General features: G+C 39.4%; 2 protein-coding genes across 11 annotated transcripts in view; both read right to left on the bottom strand.

Moving 5' to 3' along the window:
- MYCBP2 (MYC binding protein 2) overlaps positions 1 to 16,352 on the bottom strand; it is a 261,302-nt gene extending 244,950 nt beyond the window's left edge. For all 10 annotated transcript variants that reach the window (XM_076009352.1, XM_076009354.1, XM_076009358.1 and 7 more), the window contains exon 1: positions 16,051 to 16,352. In XM_076009352.1, the coding sequence (XP_075865467.1) occupies positions 16,051 to 16,352 (302 nt within the window). The remainder of the gene's footprint in view (positions 1 to 16,050) is intronic.
- A 126-nt stretch (positions 16,353 to 16,478) lies between these two features.
- Positions 16,479 to 16,565, bottom strand: LOC142874830 (uncharacterized). Its single transcript, XM_076009363.1, has one exon. It carries the CDS (start codon positions 16,563 to 16,565, stop codon positions 16,479 to 16,481), a length of 87 nt encoding a protein of 28 aa, XP_075865478.1.
- Positions 16,566 to 17,221: the final 656 nt, after the last annotated feature.

Below are 17,221 nucleotides of genomic sequence, written 5' to 3'. Positions count from 1 at the left end.
AGTCCAAGAGTTCAAGACCAGCCTGAACAACACAACAAGTATCCCAGCTCTACCAAAAAACAGAGAAACTAGCCAGGTGTGGTAGCAAGCACCTGTAGTCCCAGCTACTCAAGAGGCTGAGGCAGGAGGATCGCTTGAGCTTAAGAGTTTGAGGTTGCAGTTAGCAATGATGATGCCACAGCACTCCAATCTGCCCAAAAGAGCAAGACCTTGTCTCAAAAACAAAAAAGAAAAATGGATGGGAAAAAAAATTTAACATGTAAACAGTAAGGATAAGAAATCTGAAGAGGCTATGTTAGTATAGATAAATACATTCATCACAAAAAGTATTGTTGGAGATAGAGATGTCATAATGAAATAATAATAATAAAATAATGCATAAGGAATTTTGAACAATTATAAAGGTATACGTCCCCAACAGCAGAGTGTCAAAGTATATGAAGCAAAAATAGACAAAATTAAAGGGCCACAGACATATCCATAATTAGAGTGAAATATTTTTAATATCATACTTTCCATCAGTAACTGACAGAACTAGGCCAAAAACCAATACAGACATAAAACATCCACACACTACCATCCCAACTTTTAACTAATTGACATTTATAATTCTACATGCAGAAATGGCAGAACACAATCTTTTCAAATGCACATGGTACAGTCACCAAGACAGAATATATCATAAATGATAAAATATAGTTCAATAAATGTTAAAAGATCAAAATCATGAAAAGTGTACATTATAATGTAATTTTATACATACATACAAATATATATGAAAACATCTGAAAGTTAAATGAAATAATTCTAAACGATAAATAGGTCAAAGATAAAATCACAAAGAAAACTGTAAAATATTTTAAACTAAATGACATATAGCAATCAAAATTTGTGAGATGCAACTGAAACAGCATTGAAATGAAAATTCAGAGCTTAAAATACTTATATTAGAAGAAAAATCTAAAATCAATGCCTTTAGATGCCACCTTAAAAAACTAGAAGAGTGAAGTAGAAAGAAGTAAATTATAATGATGAGAGAAAAGTCAATAAAATAGAAAATAGACCTACAACTTCATAAAGCCAAAATTGGTTCTCTGAACTTATAAACAAAATTGACAAACTACAAGCGAGAATTAACAAGGAAAATTTTAAAAACTCTAATATCAGCCAGGCACGGTAGCCGGCGACTACAATCCTAGCACTCTGGGAGGCAGAGGCGGGAGGATAGTTCGAGGTCAGGAGTTAGAGATCAGCCTGAGAAAGAGCGAGACCCTATCTCTACTAAAAATAGATAGAAATTAGCTGCACAACTAAACATACATAGAAAAAATTAGCCGGGCATGGTGGTGCATGCCTGTAGTCCCAGCTACTTGGGAGGCTGAGGCAGAAGGATTGTTTAAACCCAGGAGTTTGAGGTTGCTGTGAGCTAGGCTGATGCCACAGCACTCTAGCCTGGACAACAGAGTGAGACTCTGTTTCCTAAAAAAAAAAACAACAAACAAAAAAAAAACTCCACTATGAGGAGGAATGAAAAAGAGATCATTAGAAATGAAAAACAGGATATCACTACAGACCCAACGGATATTAAATGGATAGTAAAGGAATACTATGAACAACTCTATGCCCACAAATTGGATAATCTAGGTGAAATGGGCCAATTCCTTGAAAGGTATAATGTGCCAAAACTTACAGAAGAAATAGACAATCTCAACTGGCCTATACCTATTAAAGACATTGAATCAAAAATTAATAACCGGCCGGGCGCGGTGGCTCACGCCTGTAATCCTAGCTCTTGGGAGGCCGAGGCGGGCGGATTGCTCAAGGTCAGGAGTTCAAAACCAGCCTGAGCAAGAGCAAGACCCCGTCTCTACTATAAATAGAAAGAAATTAATTGGCCAACTGATATATATATATAAAAAATTAGCCGGGCATGGTGGCGCATGCCTGTAGTCCCAGCTACTCGGGAGGCTGAGGCAGAAGGATCGCTCGAGCCCAGGAGTTTGAGGTTGCTGTGAGCTAGGCTGACGCCACGGCACTCACTCTAGCCTGGACAACAAAGCGAGACTCTGTCTCAAAAAAAAAAAAAAAATTAATAACCTTCCAAAACAGAAAGTCCAGAGAGGTCACTGGTGAATTCAATCAAATATTTAAAGAAAAAATTATACCAATTCTCTACAATCTTTTTCACAAGATAGAAACAGAGGGAATACCTCCTAATTCTATGAGACCAGCATTACCCTAATACCAAAATCAGACAAAGATATTACAAAACAAGAAAATTATAAACCAGCATCTCTCATAAACACTGACATATACACAAAAATCCTCAATAAATTATTAGCAAATCAAATCCAACAATGTATTAAAAAAACTATATACAACAACCAAGTGGAATTTATCCCAGTTTGCAAGGCTGGTTCAACATTTGAAAATCAATTAATGTAATCCATCACAACAATAGGCTAAAAAAGAAAAATCACATGACCATATCAATAGATGCAGAAAAAGCATTTGAAAAAATCTAACACCCATTTGTGATAAAAACTCACACTAAACTAGAAGTCAAGGGGAACTGCCTAAACTTAATAAAGAATATCTACAAAAAAACCAGTGGCTACCATCATACTTAACAATGAGAAACTAAAAGCTTTCTCACTAAGATCAGAATCAAAGAAAAGTTGTCCCCTGCTCCTTATCAATGTCATCCTGGAAGTCTGAACTAATGCAACAGAACAAGAAAAGGAAATAAAAAATATACAGAATTGGGAAGGAAGAAATAAGTTGTCTTAGTTTGCAGATGACATAATTATCTATGTAGAAAATTCAAAGAATGGACAAAAAAAACTCCTGGAACTAAGGAGAGATTATTATAGGAAGGTTGCATGATACAAGGTTAATATACAAAAGCCACTCTTTCCTATATACCAGCAATGAACAAGTGGAATTTGAAAATAAAAAACACAATACCATTTACATTACTAACTCTAAAAATGAAAAACAGGTAAAAATCTAACAAAATATGTACAAGATCTATACGTGGCAAACTATAAAACTCTGCTGAAAAAAATCAAAGAGTTAAACAAATGGAGAAATATTCCATGTTCATGGATAGAAAGACTCAACATTGTAAAGGTGTCAGTTTTTCCCAACTTGTTCTATAGATTCAATGCAATCCTAAAATCCTAGCAAGTTATTTTATGGATTTCAACAAACTAATTCTAAAGTTTATATGGAGAAGCAAAAGATTCAGAATAGCCAAAATAATAATGAAGGAGAAGAACAAAGTTTGAAGATTGACACAACCTTATCTGACTTCAAGCCTTACTATAAAGCCACAGTAATCAGACCTGATGGTGTTGGTGAAAGAAGAGACAAGCAGATAAACGGAACAGAGTAGAGAACCCAGGAACAGACCCACATCAATATAGCCAACTGATAATAGACAAAGGAGCAAAGACACTATAACAGAGCAAAAATAGTCTATTCATAAATGGTACTGAAACTGGACATACACATGCAAAGAAATAAATCTAGATACAGATATTATATCTTTCATAAAAATAAACTCAATATGGGAAACAGACAGTACATATAAAAGACAAAAGTATAAAACTCCTAGAGGGTAACACAGGAGAAAACCTAGGTGACCCTGGGCATGGCAATGACCTTTTTTTAGAAAAAGAGTCTCATTCTATTGCCCAGACTGGAGTGCAGTGGTGCCATCACAGCTCACCGTAACCTTGAAGTCCTGGGCTCAAGCAGCCCTCTTGCTTCAGCCTCCTCAGTAGTGAGGACTATAGTGCACACCACCATGTCAGGTTAATTTTTTTAAATTTTTGCTCAGGTCTCAAACTCCTGGCCTCAAGCCATCCTTCCACTTCAGCCTTCCACAGTGCTGGGATTACATGCAAGAGTCACCACACCTGGCTGGCAATGACTTTTTATATATAACACCAAGGCAAGATCTATGAAAGAAATAATTAATAAGCTGAACTTCATTAAAATTACCAACTTCTGTTCTCCAAGTCAATGCCAAGAGAATGAGAAGACAAGACACAGAGTAGGAGAAAATATTTGCAAAAGACGCATCTGATAAAAGACTGTTATCCAAAATGTACCAAGAACTATTAAAACTCAACAATAAGAACACAAACAACCCAATTAATAATGAGCCAAAGACATTAACAGACATCTCACCAAAGAAGATACACAGATGGCAAATAAACATATGGCAAAATGTTCCACATTACATGACAACAGAAAAATGCAAATTAAAATGAGATAACACTATATACCTATCAGCATGGCCAAAATTCATAATACTGACAACAGCAAATGCTGATGAGGATGCAGAGCAACAGGAACTCTCATTCATTCTTTTTTTTTTTTTTTTTTTTTTTTTTTTTGAGACAGAGTCTCACTTTGTTGCCTAGGCTAGAGTGAGTGCCGTGGCGTCAGCCTAGCTCACAGCAACCTCAGACTCCTGGGCTCAAGCGATCCTTCTGTCTCAGCCTCCCAAGTAGCTGGGACTACAGGCATGCGCCACCATGCCCGGCTAATTTTTTCTATATATATTAGTTGGCCAATTAGTTTCTTTCTATTTATAGTAGAGACGGGGTCTCGCTCTTGCTCAGGCTGGTTTTGAACTCCCGACCTCGAGCAATCCGCCCGCCTCGGCCTCCCAGAGAGCTAGGATTACAGGCGTGAGCCACCGCGCCCGGCCTCTCATTCATTCTTGGTGGAATGCAAAATGTTACAGCCATTTTGGAGGACAGTTTGACGGTTCCTTACAAAACTAAACATACTCTTATTATATGATTCTCCAGAAATCACACTTCTTGATATTTACTAAAGAGTTGAAAATTTTTGTCCCCTAGATTTAACCATTTCACAGTGAATATATATTTCAAAATACCATGTTGTCCATGATAAAAATATACAGTGTTATCAGTCAATTTAACAACAAAAAAAAAGAGAGACAACTTATGTCCAACAGAAATCGGTACAAAGATGTTTACAGCAACTTTATTCATAATTGTCAAAACTTAGAAGCAACCAAGATGCCTTTCGGTAGATGATTAGATAAATAAACTGTGATATATCCAGACAATGGATTATTTTTCAGTGCTAAATAGAAATAAGATATTAAGCCACACACAAAAAAAAAGAATGAATCTTAAATGTATATTGCTACATGAATGAAACCAATCTGAAAAGGTTACATACTATATAATTCTAACCATCTGACATTCTAGAAAAGGCAAAACTATGGAAACAGTAAGAAGATCAATAATTACCTAGAGGTGAGTGGTAGGGGAACAGGAATGAATAAGTGAAACACAGATGATTTTTAGGGCAATAGAAATACTCTGCATGATACTATAATGATGGATACATGTCATTCATTATACGTTTGTCCAAATCTACAGAATACACAACACCAAGGGTAAACTCTAATGTAAACTATGACTTTGGGTGATTATGATGTGTCAATATAGGTTCATCAATAGAAACAAATGTACCACTCCAGTGGGAGATATAGATACTGGGAGAGGCTATGCATGTGTAGGGCAGAGAGTATATGAGAAATCTCTGTACCTTCCTCTTAAGTTTGCTATGAACCTACAACTGATACAAAAAACTATCTTAAAAGAGGCAGGGGAATTGTAATATTACCACCTCCCACAAACCTTAAGGGATAATAAAAGAATGCTATGGACTTCATACCAAAAATTTCAGTAATTTAGATGAAATAGACAAATTTCTCCAAAAACCGTGTTATCAAAATTGGCGTGAGAAATAACAGAAAATCTGAATATCCCTGTATCTATGTATGAGAAGAGGATAACTGTAATACTAGAACCTGACAAAGATATTAGCAAAGAAAATACATATATATAAATTATAGGACCAATATCCCTTATGAATATACACCCAAAAATTCTTAACAAAATATTAGCAAATCAAATTCAACAATACATCCCATACAAGAAGGTTTTTATCCCAGGAATGGAAAGTTGATTTAACATTCAAAAATTAATTAATGTAATTCAATTTTCCTTTTATTCTCTTAGTATATGATCATTTCAATAGGTACAGAAAAAGCATTTGACAAAATCCAATACACATTAATGATAAAAACTATCAGCAAGGAAGGAATAGTAGGGAACTTCCTCAAATTGATAAAGGTTATCAAAACACCTACACCTAACATCACACTTAATGATTAAAGACTCAAATGATTACTTTGTAATTGTTTCTTCCTCAGATTAGAAGCAAAGAAGGATGCACCTTTTCTACCTGGGATAAAGCAAGAGCCAGAAAGGGGGGCTAGAAATCAGAAAGACAAATAATATGAGTATAAAGAAAATCTCAGAGAATCTACAAAACTATTAAAATTAATAAATGAGCTTAGCAAGATCACAGATACAAGGTTAATATACAAAATTAACTGTATGTTATTATATATACTATCAAACTGAAAAATAGGAAATAAAATAATTACAGTAGCACTAAAAACCATAAAATGCCCCCACCAACCAGTTCACATAGGCTGACCCCAAGAAAGATACATCATCAAAAGCAATATTCATAGAGGAACTAGACTAGGGCTTTTAGCCAACCAGTGTTCCCAGCAGCTGCAGGGAAATGAGCACCTCAGTTCTGGACGGGGGATCTGGACTCCACACCACAGCATTCACTAGAATCCACCTATTACAGTATTAGGATTCACTTGCTTATAAGTTCTGGAAGATGTTCCTCCAGAATTTTAAAGAAAATTTCCAGGGGAAGGAAAGTATATCAAAATACAGCCCCAGCCACTACAGACAGTTTGAAGGCCAAAACTGATACTGACAACTCTTTATCTTTGGCTAGCACATTTGCTAGTCCAGGTGGCTGACTTCATGGGATGTTCATTAGGCCTTTCTCACGTCCATTTACCATCAACATTAGATGAGGAAGTACCAAAAAACATCCTGTGCCAAATCTCCTCCATGCTCCATTGTGTAACAGCAGCCCTACCTTCTCCAGATGAACAGGGATATTAGCTCCATCCAAACAGTGACTTCTTTAATTAGAAAAGGAGCCTCCAGTACCAGTGGCAACCGTAGCTTAAAAGAATAACAGGATTCTTGCAGTGTCTTGTTGGAAATGTTTCCCTTCTGAGAATCAGGATCTTTCAACCCTCCCTTAGTGCTCAGAGCTACAGAGACGATGGAAAACATAAATTCCCCAGGTGGATAACTGAGAGTGACGCTAAGTGGAGACACTCCTACTTTCACATTCTTCCCACTGGGATCACTGGAGGATGGGCACCTCATCCTTGCAGGGTATCATGGCCAAGCTCCAGAATATCATCTCCAGCTGTGCCATCAAGACTATTTTTCTGCTCTATCAGGTTAGCAGCTTCGGGATGGTGCGGCAATGACAGAACAAATGGATCCCACAGATCCATCCTCCTTTGCTATCAAGTGGATCCCTCAGTCTAAAATGATCCCTATGCTGAGGGATCAAACATTTTGTAAGCCCTCAAATAGTGGCGCTGGCTACACCCCTGCTAGAAAGACAAATTCATTCCCAGAATATGTTTCAAATTCAGTCAAAATGAATTATGGTCCATTCCAAGGACTGGTTGGTCTCCTTAAAGGATGGTTGGACTCTGCTGCTGTCAGGATGGATGGTCAGCAGCAGCTGTTGCTAGATCAGCACTGATGAAGGAAGGGAAGCCCTTTACTGAACTCCTGCATATCCATCATCAGTAATTTTTCCATGCATTCGTAGGCCAAAAGAAATACCTTACAGTAGTGTTTACTAAGTAGTTAGATCCAAATACTAAGAATTTATATTCTAACAACTTAGTAGACATTTGAAAAAATAATGCACATAAATTGGAAGAAAAAGTAATTTCTGTTTCATTCTTAAATAACCAGTTACTTGATAATAGGATATGTGCACCTGTTAGATACTGAATAACTTCTCAAACTTGAAATCAGATTGAACACACCAAACTCCTTTCCTGTTCCACATCAATCTTTATGCAGTGCTTGATTTGTATCACAACTACTAGAAGTCCAACTCTGCAAAGATATGACATCAAGAGGAACATAGCATGATGTACTGACAAAACTTCGAACTACTTCCAGCCAACAGTTTGTGACAGACATTGCTGTGCTTCCTTTGAAATTTCAAACTATCCCGTGGTATTCCTGTGTGTCTGCTGTGGTGAGTTGTGGTGCCTCAGTGCACCATTTGGGAACCACTCTGTATATATGTGTGCGTATGTACAATCCCTTCCTCTCTTAGCAAATCCAGCATCTCTCAGTAGGTTTTGTTGTGACTTAATCCTAATTACTGGTTTGGTGATACCCAGTAGGGGAGAGGTGAATGGAAGCAGGTAGGAGGGACAGTATAGTCTTCTGCATAGTCTTCACACAAGCACCCCTCTAGCCAGTAAAAGTAGGCCACTTCTGCAGACCCAAAGGGTTAGGAGGAATTTAGGGTTTCAAGGTTATCAAGGGCATCAACTCAGATGACCCATCCTAATGATAAGGATTACTTCCCAACCAGAGAGCAATGACCATGGCATAGCGGACTTGCTGAAAATTCAACCCACCCTGGAGCTCTTCTACCCTTAAAATTAAGTCTTGGCCTAATCATCAGCTTCTTTCCTCTTACCACAGATATGTTTCTCTACATGATGCTATAGAAATTTCCTTTACATTTTGCCCCCAATTATCTTCAGCTTTATATCATCTTTCTCCAATCTACCAATGCTACTGAGAGCCATCTGATTGATTATTGTCCTTATAATTAATAATTTCCCTGAATCTCTCAAAAGTCTAAAATAGTGTACCCACCAGTGCATTCCCTTCCACAAAAATAGCATTTCAATTCATCTTCAGCAAAAATTTCAACAGTCACACAGCTACAGTGTATGCCAAGGGTTATCAGTACTCCATCTACCCCCAGGAAGGGCTTCGCATTGCCAATCAACCAGCCAATGCACCAGCTCCAAAACCTCATTAAAGTCTACTTCCTCAGACCACTCCTGACACCAAGTGTCTTGGGTAGTAGGGTTCCAAGGAAACAGACTCTCAAACGCAGATTTGCATACCAGCAGTTTATTGAAGAGTGCCCTCCAAATCAACCACTGTGGGGGAGTGAAAGATGTACGACTGAACAGAGGAAGGAGTGAACTGCAACACTAGTCACAGGAAGACCTCAACCAGTACCATGGGGAGCTCTGGTATTGGGAGAGAGTGGGGAATCTGTGGTCTTGGGGCCACATGTGGCCTTCTGGATCCTTGAGTACAGCCTTTTGACTGAATCCAAATTTTACAGAATAAATCTTTTTAATAAAACCTGAGGCCGCAGGTTCCCCAGGGAGGCATTTACACTACCACAGCACATAGATACTAGATGTAGACTGCACCTGAAGAGGAGGCATGACTTTGGAGGAGGCAATTCTGCTGGCACAATGTAATACCTGGAGAGGGATTTAGCTGTAATCAGTTTTACCTGTCAATATTCCCAATAACAAGGGAAACGTGTGCCTGAAAAGGAGCTAGTAGGTGGCTAAACATGACACCCACCACACCACCATCGACTACTATGTCAATTTGGTTAACAAGGCAAGAGAATTAAGCATTTACTCTCCTTTCTTAGGAGGAACTGCAGTTCATCACCAGTCAATAAGGGAAAATTCTTCTTTGCAGAAGAGCACCAGCTAATAAATATAGAAGAAGTAATAGAATTATTTTTAGAAATCATTTTGAAACCCATAATGAAATTATTGACTCAGACAAGGATTACCAAAGGAGGCTAATAAAACCATTAGGTAAAAGATATTCACAATGTGCTGAAGTTATTACCCTGTGATTACTTGCCCATTACAAACGGAAAAAGCATACATATACATATACACTGGAGAGATCTAGTGGGTACCATCTTACCCAAGTAATCAAACTTAGCATCATTAAATAGTGAGACAGCCTGATGACCTCTAGATGAGATGCAACATACAGTACTTGGCACTATATAAAAAATATTCTTGCCAAAAAATATCTACAACCTAATGAAGCCTAACTTTCATTTACAGAAAATACAGGGATAGAAGACAGAAAGAGGAAATATCTGGGGGGCCCTGTCCTTAAGGAGCTAGATTTACATACTTTCTTTAAAACGTAAAATACTAGTGACAGAAAACTGATTTGTGGTGGCCAAGTGCTAAGGGTAGGAGGACCTGAAGAAACTTTTTGAAGTGACGGAAATATTCTATACCTGATTGTGTTGACAGCTCCAAGAGTCTTCAGAGGAACATTTAAAGAGGGTAAATTTTATTATATGTAAATTAAACCTCAATTAGCCTATCCCCTACCCTAAAAATCTGAATGGTTAACCTGTTTATTGGGGGAAAAAAAAAAGAGAGAGAGAAACTATTCTGTTGATATTTTAAACAAATATTTTAAGATGCAAAAGTATTTTTAAATTAACATCTTCATCTTCTTTTTAAGCCCAGAGGTAACATTTTTCTCTTCTCCTGAGCTGGGAGACTAACTCATTTCACATTTCTGCCTACCAGTATGACAACAGAGAAGCTTTTGCCTTAACATGTGTTTATAGGATCCCACAGATACAACAGCTATATTATATATTAACATATATTAACAGCTTTATATAGAAGAAAATTACTACCTATCTACAAATATATATATACAGGTTCAATCCTGTTATTACTTCCTTACAGACTCCTATAGTAATGTCTCTTCATAGCTCAAAACCATCAAGATTGATCAGTGTCTACTGAAAAATTCTAATTCGTACCTTGCTCTCTAAGATGCCCTACCCTCTAGCCAAAGCCTCCACTTCCAGAATGAATTCTCTATGGCAAAACCTGCATCCTAGCTCTAGCAGAATTCTTACCATTACGTACATACAAACTGTGCTTTCTCCCTTCTGCTCATGCTTTTGAGCTGGCCCAGAATGCCATAGGTTATGCTTTCTTCATCATTTCATTTAACACTTCTGTAAGTCTGTCTTTTTATCTTAAACCCCCAGATAGACAATAAACTCAAGTCTAGGATTTGTGTCTTATAAATCTTTATAGGACCAATGGTTAGTGCCAAGTATTAATCCCTGAACATTTGTTGAATTGACTACTTAACCTCTTACAACCAAATCCCATGCACCTGAAGGATGGACTCAAATATTAATACCATTTCTAACAAGAATGATATAAAGCGGCTGAGGGAACAAAGTGGGTTTAGTTTAGAGAAAAAATCTCTTCTGTTGCCGCTAACGTTCTTCCACCACTTTAAGACCCAGATACCCTGACTTCCCTGTATCTCCCTGTCTATCAGTTCCCTCCTGGCATCACTTTCCTTTTTGCCATATGACCAAACATCACCTTTAATTTCTTTTTTCTTTTACCTCCACTCACACTTTAACTCTGAATCAACTCAACTAGTTTTTTCCATTTCTCTTTTGAACAGAAAAGCTTACAATATCATGCTGATTGGAATTTTAAATATGACTTTAATAACAACAGCTTACATTTAATGGGCACTTATCATGGGCAAACATAATGTCTTTTTGAAAACTCTGTAAGGTCACCAGAAAAAGACAAAGAAAATCTAATTAACTTGCCCAATTTAACACAGAGAGAAAAAGACAGAACAGGATTTACACTAAGGCAGTCTGCTTCCAGAGCCCTAACATTCGGCCATTGTGCTATGGTTCTTCCCAAGTGTATGGCTATACCACTATTCATATTCAGAACTGATCAAATATTCCTTTATTCACTTCCTATCCAACCCCTTTCCCCAAGAGAATGTTCCAATTTTGATTGGCCTCACTCATCCAAAAACATATTTACTCAGTTACTGAATAAATCAAAGAGTTATTCCCACATTCTACACCAACATTGAGATCAAAAATAGAAGAGCACCCGAATGTTTATAGCAGCACAATTCACTATTGCACGGACATGGAAACTACCCAAGTGCCCGTCAATTCATGAGTGGATAACTAAAATGTGGTATAGACTCACAATGGAATATTACTCAATCCTAAGAAACGATAGTGTACTAGCACCGTTTATGCTATCGTGGATTAAGCTTAAGCCTGTAATACAAAGCAAGACGACACAAGACCTGGAAAATGGGCTACACATCTATTAGCCGTCAAATTGGTACTGACAGCCTAAAACTATGGTGTTCAAATAATTGTAGTGTTCAGCAGGGATCTGAGGGGGGGAGATCCACATCTTAAGGATATGATGAGCATTGTAGGGGGGAAAGGATTACCTCTATCCCTTCTTAGGGAGAGGCAAAGAAACACACTGTAACCAAATGTCTAAAAAAAAAGAAAAAAAGAAAAAAATTTTGTTAATGGGAGGTGAACAGGTGGAAGGGGGGAGAAGGGGAAGGGTATGCACTATCATGGTGGGTGCAGGGCACACCACTTGAAGACTGGACAAGCCTGAAGCTCTGGCAGAGCGGGGTGGGGAGGTGGGCAGGGGCAAGATATGTAACCCTAACAATATTTGTACCCACAGAATTTGCGAAAAAATAAATAAAATAAATAAATTAAAAATTAAAAAATTAAAAAAAAAATAGAAGAGCAAGACATGATCCTTGCCTTCTCTTCAAGTCCCCAACCCCTCATTCTCAGCACAAAAAATAACTAATGTTTATAGCACTTAATATGTCAAGCATATATATTGATACATTTAATCTACAAAACAATCCACATTATTATTATCCCCATTCTACAGTAAGAAAATTGAGGCAAAGAAGTTATATAATATACCTAAGGTTACCCAACTAGCAAATGACAAAACCAGAATTCAAAACCAGTCTAGTTTCTGCATCCAAGTTCTTGACCACTTTGTTAGAATGCCATTAAAGTCGCTGACTCCATTAGGCTTGAGTCCCTCAGTTTCTCAACCCTACACCTAAAGTATAATTCATAGTAATTAATTCATTCAACACTGACGGAACATATTTGCCATGTTTTTGTTTCCTAAACACAACAAGCTTGTTCCCAATTCAGAGCCTTTATAATCTCCTAAAACACTCTTCCTCTGGATCTGATTCTTCTTCATTACAATTTGACTTAAATGCCAACTCCAAAAGAAACCTTTCCTGACCACATCACCTAAAATAACCCCAGTACAAATTGCTCCATCACATGCAATGTTTTATTTCCTTCATAGTTACTTATCACTAACTGAAATTTCGGGTGTTTGTTTCTCCCCTTAGAGTAGATGTTCCAAGACAGTAGAGACCTTGTCTATCTTACTCACTCTATCTTGCTACATCTTCAACACATATAATAGTGCCTGGCACCCAATAGGTATTTGATGTTTACAGAATGAATGTCAAAAACTGTGTAGACATTGGGATTACAAAAATGAACAGGCTATGGTTCCTCCCCTCAATAAACTCCCAGTCTTTATATTTACAAATACTAACCTCTTCCCTTCTATATTAAAGGAAGACTTGCCCCTAACTTTTTTAAATGGCTAACATCTCCACTTATCTTAAATCTGTCCCTGAGATCTCCCTTTGACCTCTCCCTGTTAATTATCCTCTCTCTCTCACTTCCTTACTGGCTCCTTCTCCATTTAGCCTCCTTATTTGAGTATCTCACCCTCCCACACCTGAAAATCCTTCCCTCAACCCTGAATCCCCCCTAAGTTACCCCAACACACTCCATTCACTCCTCACCACATCCCTGTACTCTGACCACTTCCTCCAAAGTTACCAGTGACCTGCAAACTGTTCTCATTTTCTTCAGCACTTAATACTTCTGAGAATCTTCAATCAACTTTCCTAGAGCCAGAGGTGCCACTGTCACATGGATCTCTTAATTTTCTGATTTTCTTTTTTCCTTCACTGTCTCCCTCTCACACCTTTAAACTCAATGCTCAGTAGAGCTTCATCCTCTATTCTTGCTCCATTCTGTCTCTGAATGATCTCATCTTCTCTAATTCAATTAGTGCTCCTATACAAATAATTATATCATTTATTCAAAGCCTAAATCCCAGCTCTACCTTCCCCATCATCTTTAGTAACAAATGTGATTGAATTTTCAATCAAATCATCAGTAAAGAGTAGTTGCAGGCTATTCTTCATAATAAGATCATGTAAACTATAATAAACAACAATGTTGTGAACAAGCATTAGCAAGCAGTATCATACAACACAAGGCTGGTTTCCATGAGTATTTCTTGAAATACTTGAACTAATTTTTCATACTTTTCATTGACAGTTTGTACAAAAATGGACAAAAGACTAAAAATCATTCACAAATTTTATGTATGTGATTAACCTATATTTTGTCTAAAATTGTTAATATAGTTCTAGATACATAGAAATCACATTATTACACAAGTATAGCAGCAAAAAGTCATAACAGGAATATACTAGTTACAAATTATTGCATAAGTCTGGAAACAACATACAAAATAAATTCTTTGAGAGGGGTTTGTAAAGGCATACCTACAATTCCATAATTTAGAAACTCAAAGATCAAATTTATACCTAATTATCAAAACAAACTGTCTGATGTGGTTTTGTGCTATTTTCAAAAATAATAGCAAGAAACAGCTTTGTGCCATTCTGACCTTCAGTTCAGACAGCAAAGGCCAGTTACACACATTTACATCCATATGATTAAAGTACTCATGTGCCCAATACTGTAAACAATCACAGACATAAAGACTGGTTTGCTCAGAAAAAGTGTGAACAAAGCTCCATCTTTACAACTCTCTACAATGGATAAGACAGGATTCATACTAATAAACTACAAATACTTGACTTATAGCCTAGTCCCAGCCCCTTTCATAATGGAAGAAAAAGACACCTGGCTATTGCCTAATAAACTGCACTTTCAATAAATACAGTCAACTCTTTAACACGTTTGACAAAATCCTACTATACTTTCCCCATGTATTGCAAGAAGCTATGGGAAAAAAGACGAAGCCAACTCCCAATTACTTCTGTCAAAGCTTGTGAAGCAAGTTAGACACCATCCTTCAGGGTAGGTGGCATGTAAAGGCAAAGAAAAGAAAACAATAGGAGGGCCCTTAGCAAAAAAGGCACCCACATTTTAAGAAAAAGAAAACGAAAGTAATCTAACATCTACATCAAGGAAGCTGAAGGTGCAGCTAGCCTAACTGGAAGAGATCTAGGAGCTACTTAAATTTTATAGCTGGTGGCAGTTGAACACTATACCAGCTGTCATATTTTGAAGTTCTTCAGCTTTGCCTTTTTCCCTATGAAACCCCCTCTTCTCTAAAGCCTATAAGTAACAGAAGAAATAGAAAAGAAGATGCATAGAAATGGCCGATGGGACACCAGAACACAAGAGCAGCTGCAACCTCATTTCTAGAAGACCAAAAGGCCCAGTTATCAAAGTGCAGCTCTAAAAATCTGTCAGATACCTTTCACATCTATATAAATATCTATCTGCATCCCTAATTCATAAATCTCTTAAAACCAAACCTCATGCCTACCCCCCCAGCATGATTATCTAAAACTCATCCTATAAATACGACATTATCCTTAACCTGTACCGTTGCTCCCCTGAGTGAAGTGTAAATTTCTTTTAAGAGGGATGGAAAGGGTAGGAAGGAATGTCACGGGAGAGGGGGGACGTGCAAATAACACTGCGGCAGAGATACTGGAAACACCACTTCCCTCACCACTCCTGCAAATTCTCTTCGTGTATCATCACCCTCTTACCCTCTTACCCATGCCTCCTCCTCCCTCAACAATACACACACGTGTCATAACCGACCAGCACAATCACCTTTTCTACCATCACGCGCTACCCCACCATGCTCACTAACCCCACACACAGACCACACACACTTAGAGCAGAAACTATAGCCACCGCGCCCTATCTCGGTAAGTACTTTCACCATCCAGCATCAGGCGCTAATTGAAAGCTCAGTAAATACCTACGTACGTACGCACACACACACATACACACCCCGGTGCACACGCGGCATGTGGCGCAAGGAAGGGCACCCTGGAGACGCACCTGGAGGCCGGGTGTCCGGCGCTGCTGCCCCCCTGGTCCCTGTCACTGAGCGCAGCTGTGTAAATCCTCCGGTAGCGGTCGGCCAAGGCCCGGCCTGACAGCAGCAGCTGGTAGTGACCCCGGGAGTCCGCGGCGGACAGCCCCAGCCCCAGCCCCGCAGCAGCCACGGAGCCCTCGGGAACCGGCATGAACAGCGGCCCCGGCGCCGGGGAGGAAGAGAAGGTGGCGGCTGGAAAGAATCCGTCCCCGCCGGGCCGTGAGGAGGCGGCGGCAGGGGAGGCAGTCGCTGCGCACATCATCATCCTCGCCGCCGCCGCCGCCGCCGCCTCGTCCCCGCGGGCCGGGCGGGCAGACAAGCGCGCGCACACACAGCCCTTTTCCAACGACGACGGCTCCGGTGGCGGCCTCCGGCTCCCGCAGCTGGGAGACTACAAAGAGAGCGACCTCCTCCTCCTCCTCCTTCTCCTCCTCCTCTTCCCCCCCGCACCGCCCTCGCCGCTACTGGGGCCGCTCATCTAACCCCGCCACCCCGGGAGTGTGAGGAGGAGGCGGTGCCGCCGCTGTCGCTGCCGCCGCCGCCGCCACCACCACCGCTGCCTCCGCCGGGGCTACCCGCAATGGGAAGCTGCCGGCCGCACCGAGCATGCGCCACGCCTCGCACATGCTCAGTAACACCAGCCCCTTCGTTCCCCACCCCCTCCCCCCCTCTCCGCCACCACTCCCTCAGCCTCGGGCTTTGGGTGTGGGGCTGTCGGGTTGTGCGGAATCTGAAGGTAATCCACTTCTCCGGGTTTTACTAGCAGCTTGAGAAAGAGTAAGGAAAGTGCTGGGGAGGCTGGCTTGTCAGAAGCGGCGTTCGATTTCAGGTTCCCTCAGGTGAGAGAACCAGGTAGGATCTGAAAGAAAGAGGGAATGTGCCCAACGCCAGAGGAAGAGTGGTTTGCACTCCTGTTACCTTTTCCCCAAGTCTTTGCTGCCAACAGGAAGATTTACTGTGAATAGTGCTGGTTAATTCATAATTTGAGGAAGAGAGGGCAGGGCCATTGAATTAGAAATCCCTTTAGCGATCTTACTATGGATTTTTTGTCATTAGGATTTGTCTGTGTACAGTATCTTTTATTTACATGGACAAGTAGTAATCTAGTTTATTCTTTTTTTTTTTCTGTGAAAG

The sequence above is a fragment of the Microcebus murinus genome, chromosome 13 (assembly GCF_040939455.1).
Source record: "Microcebus murinus isolate Inina chromosome 13, M.murinus_Inina_mat1.0, whole genome shotgun sequence".
In the NCBI taxonomy this organism is placed as follows: domain Eukaryota; kingdom Metazoa; phylum Chordata; class Mammalia; order Primates; family Cheirogaleidae; genus Microcebus; species Microcebus murinus.
This window is presented reverse-complemented; position numbering and strand designations above follow the sequence as displayed.